This window comes from Amblyomma maculatum, chromosome 6 (assembly GCF_055883805.1).
Source record: "Amblyomma maculatum isolate TAMU_Amacu chromosome 6, ASM5588380v1, whole genome shotgun sequence".
Classification (NCBI taxonomy): Eukaryota; Metazoa; Arthropoda; class Arachnida; order Ixodida; family Ixodidae; genus Amblyomma; species Amblyomma maculatum.
The window spans coordinates 161,112,480-161,124,936 of NC_139349.1; the positions used below are offsets into that span (position 1 = coordinate 161,112,480).

Consider the following 12,457-nt stretch of genomic DNA (forward strand, 5'->3'; position numbering starts at 1 on the left):
AGCTCAAGTTTTACAAGAAGTTTTGTGTGTGATAAGCTGTCAAATGCTTTAGAAAAGTCTAGAAATATGAGGTCTATTTGTTTCTGGTTATCAATGCTCAAGGATATATCATGTGTTAATTCAATTAACTGAGTAATGGTGGAAAGGCCCTTAGGAAAACCATGTTAGCAGGGAGTTAAAATATCATTTACTTCTAGGAAGGCATTTATGTGTTTCAAGATAGCTCTAGTAGCTTGCATACTGTGCTGGTTAATGATATTGGTTTGAAATTCGAGGGGTCAGATTTATTCCCCGATTTGTGTGCTGGGGTCATTTTTGCTGATTTCCATTCCCTGGGAAGGGTGCAAGTAAATAATGATTTGGTAAAGAGTAGAACAAGGAATTTAGCCACCCACTCAGCATATCGATGCAGAAATATGTTAGGAATGTTATCTGGCCCTGGTCCTTTCTTAGTGTCTAAATTTAGTAATAGATTTAATACTCCAGTTTCTGTTATAATTATAGGTTCCAACTTCATACCTGTTCTAGAGTTCATTGTGGGCAGTTTTCCATTATCACTTGTAAAAATGGAGCAAAAGTAGTTGTTCAGAGTAATCGCAGTGCGTTTGTTATCTTCGGTAGATGTTTGTCTTTCATCTCGTTTTTTAGGGTTTAAATAACGCCAGAATTTTTGGGGAGCATTCCTCAGGAAATTGGGAAGTGTTTTTGTAAAGTAGTATGGGGGGGGGGGGGATTGAATGACGACAGTTCATGAGACAGTGTATCAATGATGCTTGTATCGTCAGCTCTGCTGTAGTCTTTGTATGTTTTTGTTGATTGTGAAGTTAGCGAATCGTGATATGGTACCGCACATAATACTAGTGCGTGGTCCGACAGGCCAGATGACACTTCGATATTAGCTTTATGACTGGGAAAATGGTCACTTAGAAATACTAGATCTAAAATGTCACAGCTGGATCCTTGCACGCGAGTGGGTTCAGTTACTATCTGGAATAATATGTAGGAATAATAAATGCTAATTATGCGGATTGCTTAAAAGAAGGGCGACAACTAATGAACGGCAAAAAAAAGGTGCGACTTTAAAGAAAAACTGTGAAAATAAAATTAGAACGACGAGAAAAATTTTCATAAAGACGTCTTCAGCTTATCCTTGAAGGCATGTAACGATGACAACGTTTTTCGAAAATGAAGGCACCAATGTTTCAAAGCATTTTCTTTCCAGCCTTCATTAAAGACACTGATTGAAGCGAGCCTGTCCGTCAAACATTCGCAAGTCGCAAATGAAAATGACTCTGCGTAAATTATGGCGTCATAAAATGTTCCTACTGTAAACAATTTTTTAACATGTCCACGAAGCAAAAATGTATTCATTGTATTTAGAGTGGTTACCAAGGAAGCAAACTGTTAGGTCAAATTTGAAAAATGGTGAGTCTTAGGAAAGATAAGGGAAATCGTCCATAAAAAGAAAGTGAATATCCTATCTGGAATTTATTTCGCGTGTATCGAAAAACCCGAATTTATCTCCCAGTCGGTAGAAAACTACTTTCTTAGCTGGTCCCTTTCTTGCGAATACCAGGAAAGGCTCAAGGGAACGAAAGTTTAGCGAGTAAAACATGAAGCAAGGAGATCCTAGTGTGAAAACTTCCCATTCATCATTTATTTACCTTCATTGTGCCATATGAACTTTTCTTACTTTGTATAGCTTGCAGACAACTATGACGACCGTCACATAGCTTTCAGTAAAGTATAAAGATTTCTGTCGTCTGCCATTAAGATCATACCGACTCACTTCCGTGTTCCTGTGACCGCAAAGCCCGTTTTGAGCAGTTTTAAATGCGAAAGATAAGTTTTCAGCAACCACGACGTATTAATGGGCGTTACTGCTTATGTGTGGGTTATGGTCCGTGCCACCAGAGAGCTTCACCGTGGGCCAGAACATCTGCAACTACAAGATCCGCTCCGAGACAAGGCCGCCGAACTATTGGAGGTCCACCGTGGCCTACTGGTACGAAGGCATCAAGCAGTTCCCGCCGGCAGCCATATCTCCCTACATCTACCGGCAGTACTACGGCACCTTCAGCCAGGTACGCGTCGGGATTACGAATTCGGGATTCACTGTCTGTAATGCGCACTGCACTGCCTGAGGGCATCACCCTTACGACTAGCTTCGCCATGGTAAAAAACCGTCCAAATGCATTGACATGCTGGAGTGAAGCTTTGTCTAATGCTCTATTATCGAAGACGTGTTTCTTATTTCTGGTCCAGGGTGATTTACTGATGTTTTTTCTGCGAGTATAATCGTACATGCTAAATGCCCAAGGCATTCTGAAGTTGTTCACCTAAATTCGTCTTGTTGTCAGTGGTGCCGAAAAATTACAGAAGGCTAAGCAGCTGAAATTTCCAGCATGAGGCAAGAAGAAGTTTGCTAAGCGTGCACTGTCCGTGAACAAAAAGAAAGCCCTGTCATCACACTATTCGGGATAAAAAATGATGTTGCAAATGCGAAATCACGACCCCTGACCTCAAGTCTCTTCTTTGAAAGTCGAAACACGGAACCGCTGTACTGGACATTTCCGAGCAGGTCGGTAAGTTTAGTGCAAGCAGCTATTGCAGGAATTTATTCTCTATAGTGTATGTAAAACGTTTTAGCGACGGCTGAAGAAATGTGCGATGGGGAACCAACGCGTGAGGCAGAGCTGAAGACGACACTGACGCCGAAAGTTCACAAGTCAGCGCATCGCTAGGAAGGTTGGCAGTGCGGCGTCAATGTAAGAAGATAGTTCGATACGGACGACAGATAACAAAATCAAAGAAAGACAAAGAAAGGACGGAAACAAAGGCCTTTTCATGAAGTATTTACTGGCTCATTGAACCCACGCATTGCCATTATGATGCACAAACTGCCGTTATCTTCTAGACGGCAATATATAGGGGGAAGCGAGCGATCGTTAAGTGTTTGTCTAAAAAAAAAAACAAACACAAGTATTCACTAAAATACGATCTTCACATTCGTCTTCGTTTACTGCCGCAAGCGTTATCCGGTGTTCTCATTCGTGTATCATCTTCAGTCGCAAGCACCACTTGGCACTTGAAATATTTGTCACTTGCTGCCTTTTCCATTTTATACTTTGTACTCTCATTTTCACTAATATTTATATTGAGTGTTCTTAACGTATGCTTTTTCAATAAAATTTTTTGCTATACTCATCGCGGTTGCATAGTACCCTCCGCTTCTTCTCTGTCGTCCAGTTCTTCTCGTCTCCTAGGTTCTTCTCGCCTCGCTGTTGGATAACGCTCAGTATGTGTATGCACGGGTGGTGATGGATTTGGCCACTGTCGACATGTTTCTGAATTCTACTATTGAAGTAATAAACACAGAAAAGGTTTAAAAGAGATTCTTTATGGTCATGGGCTTGAATAAAATGGCGGCCGTATATTTGAATTGGTCACCTGGAATTCTCTTTTCCAATTTCGTCGTTGCCATCTCACCCTACATCATCGTCTCCAAATATATGTAATTTCCTTACTCTTCCATCGTATGAAATAAAGTTTTAGCTGTATTTATGTGTTTGTGTTACTTTGGCTACGTTATTCAAGTCTGTTATAATAATGTTATGGATTGGGTACAACTTAAGTAAGCAAAATTAACCTCCCCTTGTACGTCACCTTCTTGAATGGAAGTCCTTGCTCTCATTAGAAAATCAGTTATATATCGCCGCCTTTTTTTGCCTTTGGTAGCGTAGACTCCAAAACAAGCGTGCTTGCGTACTCGTCCGTTATGCCTGACGACATGCTTACAAAGTCTTTCGTGTGTCATGCTGCGCGCACACAAGCTTTTCTCGCGAGCGATCATACTTTGATTACATAACTTTCTCATTTTCGCGCCACGTGTCTTACCGCTGCCCGATCCGGTGCTACACGTCTTGAATGGCACTGCCGCTTTGGGAGCTGCATTCTCCTTTGGAATTGGCGCTGAGCATGCTTCGCAGCACACCTTACCGCACTTCTTGGTCACTGCTCTCGCTCAACGGACACGCATTTGTGCGTTTCCATTGTGTGGTCATGCCTGTGATTTCGCTCTCCTCATTGTTGAACGCGTTCAAGTATTAAAAAATGTTCTCTGTTGTTGCGGCCCATGCGTCAGCTGCCTGTTGGTTTCATAGTCGTCTTCATTGTCTAAGACGCAACATCATTTAATGTGATTAGTTTTGTCTCCTATTGCACTATCTTTAATTTCAATTCAAGCGATCTGATATGATTCTCAAACGCCGACTGAGATAAAGCATTACTGGGACCTCATACCAGGCTACCTGTAAACACCATTTCAACTCCTTTTGCTCCATTCATTTTGCTTCAAATTTTCTCCTCCCAGTTCCCTTAGCAATAATTCTCAAATCCCCAGTGCTTTAATATCACACGTGCCAACCAGAGATCCAACGGGTACCTGCCTAGCTACCGAAGCCTTGTTGCGTTGCTGTCGGTGCTCCGGCTGTAATAGATTACACTGGAAGGCTACCAGACCTCATGGTAGGCTTTCAAGCCACTGCCTTCCCCGCTCATTGTTCTCGTTTCACCTCGGTGAAGTTTTCCCCATCAGCCCAAACAGACCCAGTCAGCTGCGCGACTGACACATTTCTAACGTGGTTTCTATGATGATCATGATGATGATATTAATAATAATAATAATAAGAATAATAATAACAATAATAATCCTGTAATCCTTTGCCACGGGTATAAGGGTAAATACAAACTGGAGTGCAGCCAATATGGCGACAAAGACGACGCCGTCGATGACATCTGGGACTGCCCGACCGATCCTCCCGCCCCCATATAATCGCCCCAAAGGCTCGCTCACGCGGGCCCGTGAAAGGACTTGCTACTCAGCTCCGACTTGGAAACCCAAGGTCACGACGAGAGCCCAACAGAACTCCGCCAGTCTACGCTGACGGCCATCTAGCAAGCCAAAGACCCCCCAACCCGTTAAACCGACAATAAATGTTTCCCAATTCAGTTATTATCGCCGCCGACACCCGCTATTCGGGACAGGGTATACATTACTCTCTGCTGGCGCCACCGAAGCGCCTCTAGACTGCGATGATGGTTTATTGCGTTTAATACGGCAAACCAACCTAGACTATGCAGGATGACGTAGTGGAGGACTCAGGATAATATTGACCTGCGTGGGCTCTTAACGTGCACTGACATCGCACAGACAGCGGGGCGTTTTGCATTTCCCCTCCATCGAAACGCAGCTGCCGCGGTCGGGTTTCAACACAGATCTCCTGCCTCAGTAGTCGATTGCTATAATCATTTAGTCATCGCGGAGAGGCGCACACTGCTATCGGTCAGTGCTCCTGCGGCCTCCTCGCCTCCTCTTGAATAAGAGAGCTGCCAAAAGCCCCACCCAGATGGTTCCGATGCGGTAGCTTTAGCACAACACTTTTTAAACAGAAAAAAAAAATGAAAGCCTGCGAAATTTAAAACTTTCCAAATGAAAGCGCTAGCACCAGCTGTAGCACCCGAAGGACGAGGCGCCGTCAGCCGCAATCCGCAAACCTCGCAGCCCGCAGCACACAAAGCTCGAATCAAGCGGCGCTTTGATAGGCCGTGGGTAAGCGGGGTCGGAACGCAGTGCATTCGAACCCTCAGAGCACGCAGTCACGTGGCACTATTAGCGCTAAAGCACTGACACTATCATCGGAACTGAAAAAAAAAAAATGGTTGTGGTTTAGCTTTGCTTAATACGAGTACAGGTATGTCGCGATTGCTTCACGCGCATTTACCTTGACCTTTGACATGTGACCTTGACCTTTGACCTTTGACTTTTAACATGACTGTGGTTCAGGACCTGGGATACACACTGCGATCTGAGACACACGAAACACGGCGAAGTCCAGCTTCACATAGCGGACTGAAGATCGCTTCAAAAATTAGAGGTCCCTGCAGAAACCACAATGAGAGAATGAGAAAGCATTAGATTTGGCCGACCATTTTGTAATCCTTACTTTTTTTGCTTTGTAATGTTTATTTTTATTTTATATTATGTTACTTTTTATACATTGCTTTGTATAGTGATGCTATTTTATTTACTTTTTAATGCTTATTTCTGTTTTGTTTATTGCTTTTCATTTTAGTGTTTTCATTTACCGGTGCAATTCCTTGTGAAGACTAATTATTACTATTATATTATTAATTACCCTCATCACTAATAATTATGATGTATTTTTACACAGTGCTTTCATTAGTAACTGGCTTGCAGCAATGTTTGTTTACACGAAATAAAAGGCCAGCAGATGTCACACTTTCTCTGTTGGTACCTGGGCCCGTATTCCGAGTTTGTGTAGTTATCGAAGTGTCGCTATCTCACTTGACCTAGAGTCATCTAATTGGAAGAAACACCCGAACATGATGATGCCACCTCTTCCGGTTCCGTATTGGCAACACCCGGTTCCGGCGTTTTGACCAATCGGATGTCTAGAGGTCGCTTGAGATAGCAACACTTTGATAACAACGCAAACTCGGAGTACGGGCCCTGAACCTGATATTTTGCGTCCACTTTTTGAGACCCCGTTTGGCCTTACTAACATGGCCTATTAAGCTCTCGCCTGAAAATCCTCGCTCTACGACGCGAACCGTTTTGTAGCCACTGAAGCGGTGAAGGGGACGACGGCATGCATAACAATTATACCCATATGGTAGGGATTCGAGCCGACTACATATTTACCTCAATCTAATTTGGTGCAATAAAGGCGTTTAACACTGTAGCAAACTCTTTGCCAGTCTCTCATTGCAAAAGTTCCAAACAAAGCCGCGACGACCGGTCCTTTCGCATATGTTATTCGGTAAACTTCTAAAACTTATTCGCGGGCTATCATTTGCGCCGAATAAATGGGGCTACGGTAAAGCTATTTCATCCGAAGCCTCTCGATGGGCGATCTTTCGTGGAGCTCCGCAACCTTGGAATTTATGTCACAGCATTTAAAGCTGTGTTTAAAATTTTGTTAATGTGTGCTAATTATTCAAGGAGACAGAACAAATAGAAAATCTGGTCGACAGAACAAAAAGAAAATCTGATCGACACTCTAAATAACCATAACAGCGTTTATTTTATCTCACTGCAGAAGGTCAATGAAGTGTCTTTCATTTTAATTACGATATGTCGAGGCTACATGCTCCTGTTTTGAATACGGTCTAATTAGAGTTGCGGGCGTGTTCGGGGGTATAGCTCAGTGGTAGAGCATTCGACTGCAGATCGAGAGGTCCCCGGTTCAAACCCGGGTGCCCCCTCTTTTTTTTTTTTTTTGAGATGGCGCATGCATTTTTTATATAGCTACAGAACTGATAGTATTGTTGCAATATGCCAAAACAAGAAATTTTCGTTTGCCTTTGTCAGGCAGGACTGTTTGTGAGTGCACTTACAGTGTCACCGGTGCGCTGTACGTTAACTTATGCCTTTCATTTTGCCAAATTGTTAAAGAAAAAACCTTCTCGCAAATTTTTTTAAGCATTCTGCTATGTCCTAGTATGGCCGACATTCACTCTAATGTTGTTCCTCTTAATTCGGCGGCCAGCGATAGGGCAGCAAAACGGCGAAGCGTAAAATTTTGGCGTTAAATAAGTCTGCCCACTTGGACCGAAAAAGCGGCTAGATCAATGCATTTCCTGCATGATAGCGGAAAGCGTCTTAGCCTACGCCAATACACCAAACTGTTTTTAACATTCACGCCTACTGACTCGATAACGTGCAAGCCACAAATTGAGAGCACTGGAACAGAAATACTAGCAGCACTATTCTCTGATAAGCCTATATATAGTCTTATCTGCGCGATAGGCGCTTGCCCAGTGTGAGTTGGACGGCTGAGATGATCAGCGGCGTGCACGCTACATCTGTGTTAAACACAAAGCAACAATTGCGCTCGCAACTTCGTGACAGCTGCCGGCGCCTAGATTAAAAAATTAAAAAAAAAATGCTGCTGACAATAAAATACGCGTTCCAAACGCGATGATGGCTGGTGCCCTTTTATGATATCGGAGAGCGTGAAATCGCTCCCGCGTCATCGCTACTAGCTAGGCTCCTGCATAGGGATCTTGACCGTGTGTTTTTGCAAAACTATCGACATGGCCGAGTTGTAAAAGCGAGCTCTGTCCGGGTGATTCATTTCGGTTTTAAAACGTATGAGATGCACTTGCGTGCAGTTAGCGGAGGTACTTTGAACAGCAAGGCGGATATCATGAGCGTTTCAGAGCATTATTATTATCGGACGATAAAATAAGTACTATTACATTTCCTAATTTTGTGTTATTTTGTAAAAGGAAATAATTGAGAAATCGAAGGCCGTCATTATCCGAAGTGAGCCTTATATATTAAGCTTTCTTAGTCGTCAAGGTGGCTGAAAATCTCGAGCGTCAAATTTGCTCATCTGGAAGCTCACTGAGTTGACTTCCGCGTATCATACATATATAAAATAATATGGTTGCATGTGATATTGTCATCAATATCTTGTTAACGTTTCTGTATAACCAAATTCTCAAATGGCGTCTGTATTTCATAAACAAAAAAGGAATTGATGCCATATTTTGAATGCACAATGCATGCACGCCAGCTCCACGGGCTTTCAGATGCGCTTTCTTGACGGTCTTTACTTCGGGCCACGTCGCTGGTTGACACAAATTTGAAACAATCCTACCTTTGACGTTGACAGCAATCAGTTTGGCGATATAATATTTCAATTTAATTTAGGCGACAAAGGTTAATTGGGCACTTGTAGTTAAATATTTAGTAATTCAGTCGGATAACATGCACGATATCCTCATTGCTGGCAAAACGAAGTGCACTGATCGTACTGAGGTATCTCTACTACTTTCAAGGCGAATGCCTTTCTTGGCACATGGTCAAAATCTCGCGGGCGCAAGATGTGTTCTTGTCCAGTGTTCCTGCCATCTCCGTGGCAACGTAGGGGGCGCGAAGACGAGCTGTGCTGGGCTGCACCGCCAATCTCACACTTGGAACTACAGAATATTATAGTTCACTATATTTCGAATGGACGCATGACAAGGAAGCCACGCGACAGGCGCGACCGCGTATCGTCCCATCTCACATTTGCAGGACCACTTCAGCCAATGAATGCCAGCAATGATAATAAAATTGGTTTGGTTTGGTTTGTGGGGTTTAACGTCCCAAAGCGACTCAGGCTATGAGAGACGCCGTAGTGGAGGACTCCGGAAATTTCGACCACCTGGTGTTCTTTAACGTGCACTCACATCGCACAGCACACGGGCGCCTGGCTTTTCGCCTCCATCGAAAAGCGGCCGCCGAGGCCGGGATTCGATACCACGTCCTTGGGAACAGTGGTCGAGCGCCCTAACCACTGCGCTACCCCGGCGGGGCAAATAATAATTGGTTGTCAGGAAAGGAAAGGAAAGGTGAGAGTGAAAGCAGAAAAAGAGAAATGGGTGCCCTAGTGCAAGGCTGCGGAGTAATTTTGACCACCTGGTGATTTTCAATGTGCACTGACTCCCCTGATGGGGCTGGGACAGGTAGGTCACCGCCGCTCGCGGCAGGGGCTAGCCTGCCACCGAATTTTTATCTGTTGTAGGCTGTCATTGCACCCGCCACCGCTTCGGTGGTGGACGACGGCTGTTGTTGCGGCGCGCGCTTTCTCTCCCTCTTTCTTTTCTTTCTTCACTATTTTCCTATTTCTGTCTTTTCACTTTCACTCCCATCTTTCTCCCTTCCCTTACGGCGCGGTTGCGGCGTCCACAGGAAAAAAAGTGAGACAGTTACTGCGCCTTTCCCTTCCTATAAATAAATCAGTTTTTTTTTTCTCTTCTGTCTGCACGAGGCAGGGAGGTGGCTCAGCTACAGAGCCAGTATCAGGCCCATGCATTTTCTGTTCCTTCTTCCTACTGCCACAACAACAACAACAACAACAACAATAACAACAACAACAACAACAACAACAACAACAACAACAACAACAACAACAACAACAACAACAACAACAACAACAACAACAACAACAACAACAACAACAACAGACATCGCACAGCACACGGGCGGTTCTTCGTTTCGACTCCATATACAAACGCAGCCTCCGGCGGTCGGAACAAGAAAAGAAAATTTACACTGTACAGCACCAGCCCTGGCCTTGCTAGCAAAAGTTATACAAGAGGCGCGCGATGTACCTTATGCAACAACGCTCAGGCCTTCGCATTGCTCCAGTGCAGATTCTGCAGTGCTCTCGCAATTTTTTAAGGTGAATGTTTTTCTGTGCTCATAGAACGAAATCCCGTGTACGAGAATTGTGCGCAGGATCTATGCATGGAATCTGGTCATCGGATCTGTGCGCTGATGTGTCACTTGTCCATCATCCTGATGACATCAGAAAAAATATGTCTCCACCTGGAATCGAACCTCCATCCCTAGGATCACCAGCCGAACCATTTACCCACTGCGCCACGCCCGAGATTTTTTCTTCTTCATTACCAGTCACATCAGTATAGAACAATAAAACAGAAAACAAGATACATTTCCTTTTTGTAACTTAGCAGACACACTGGTAATAAAAGAAAAGCAATGTTGCGCGAAAACTCATGTATTAGGAATAAAATTGTTTGAGGGGAGCCAGCTGGTCAAACGCTGGTGACCAGTCTGGAGGCACACTTAGTGATTTCAAAAGCATCACGGAAGTAACGTCTTAGAGAGGGTTAAGAAAATGCCAATTCGTTCTTCAGCGAAAATTTTCTTCTTCCAGCTTCACACTAACACGTCGTCGGTTGAGCCCTCGCTGGAAGAAAAGGCGATTTTTGTAGCATGGACTGTAAATTGCTTGATCTGTCGTAAACCTGAAACAATAAAGCACATCTTTCTGGAATGTTGGAATGCAGTATATTTTTGGGATATACCGCAGAGAACTCTAAAAAAAGACCTCCCTTTAACGTGTTTCAGTATCGGCTTTTTTTTTTTTTTTTTTTTTTGCCGGTATGAACCAGTAGGTTCTGTACCGTATGACTTGATCATGCTGGTCTGCATGCACATTTATGGAATACGAAGAAGGCAGTTCGTATTGAAGCTTTGTATTTCAGGCCTGCTAGGCAGCATTTCATTGAGCATATTATGTACTTTCATAAGGCGTCACGCCCGGGATCGTAAGACGCACACCACAATTCTCCTTGTCTACTGTGAGGTGATATTACCGATTAGAATGACGTTGCATTTAGTTGATAATGACAATGAGAGCAAAAGCACAGATATATAAGCAGCGAAGTCAATCGCTGGTATATACACTTGCGTTGCAGAACTGTGTTAGAGAAACATGAATGCCTTATTTTTTGTTTACTGCCGCAGATGGTGTGGGCTAAGACGTGGTCTATCGGCTGCGGATACTCGCTCTTCACCAGGGGACACTGGTTCGTCCAATCCTATGTCTGCAATTATGGCCCAGCGTGAGTGCACTACGTCGGGCTGTTAAAAAAAAAAAAAAAAACAGGCACGAGTCACCTGCGTGAAAGTATCAATTAAGGGCGCTTCATGGACTGTGCCCTCTTCTAGCATTCGATTCAAATGCCTTTATGAGTGAGAGTGAGCTGCATGCACTCTGCCGTCCTCTTCGCAGTAGCGATATTTATTAGCATTTTATGTGAGAACCTTGGCGGACGTTAATCTTGTAGTGCTTCTTTACATAGCCTTATTAGTGTGTACGAGATTAAAAATCGCATTTACGCAAGCCCTGCGTATGAGCCAGCAATCTTGCTCGGTGATTTATCTCACAACTTCTTTGTGCAAACATCCTTCTAGTCTGTAATTCTGTCTGTTCCCACTTCACCATATACGAAACGTAATGTAGTACAGCACATATATGCATCGATTTTTCAATAGAAAATGTCAGAAAGTTTGACTCCGCCAGCCAATGCAGTATCGTGCGAAGCGTCCTATCTCGACTGTCCATCCGCATTTAAAGACTTTCCAGTTCAATTTTGGTGGCAGTCCACACAAATTTTGGGGGTGAGTCACGTCGGTCTAGAACGTGAGTCAACTCAATCTTACAAATGCCCGAACTCATTTCGCAGATTGCGCACCCAAATTTTGAGGGTGGGTAGCCTCAGGTGGGCAACCCCCAGAGGGTGGACGTCTGTCACACTTAAAGCATCTTAACAGGGGAATGCGCTAGCGGCCTGTTTCGATCTATGCGCTGGATGGAGGTTGATGAAGACGACGAAGTGCACGCACAGAGCGAGAGTTTCCTTCTCTCTTCCCTAGCAATTATTTTATATTTGGCAATGTGAATATACATCTCTAAAAATCTCTTTGCACCCTAATTCTCGGCTGATCACCCTGTGCGGGTATGTGTCATCAGTTTAGATGTCAACAACAACAAGCAGCACGGCAAAAGCAGCACGGCAGTTCTATTCCGCTCTCTATCAGGCTCCACTTCAAAAACACGGCTACTTTCCCATT

At 43.9% G+C, this 12,457-nt stretch overlaps 1 protein-coding gene and 1 non-coding gene across 2 annotated transcripts in view; both read left to right on the forward strand.

Moving 5' to 3' along the window:
- The window catches only part of LOC146187313 (venom allergen 5-like), a 59,194-nt gene that overhangs the window by 18,942 nt on the left and 27,795 nt on the right, over positions 1-12,457 (forward strand). The window contains exons 4-5 of the mRNA XM_084608188.1: positions 1,915-2,084; positions 11,348-11,445. Coding sequence (XP_084464314.1) covers positions 1,915-2,084; positions 11,348-11,445 — 268 coding nt within the window. The remainder of the gene's footprint in view (positions 1-1,914; positions 2,085-11,347; positions 11,446-12,457) is intronic.
- TRNAC-GCA (transfer RNA cysteine (anticodon GCA)) lies at positions 7,216-7,287 on the forward strand. The gene has a single exon. It is a non-coding gene; the product is annotated as a tRNA-Cys (tRNA).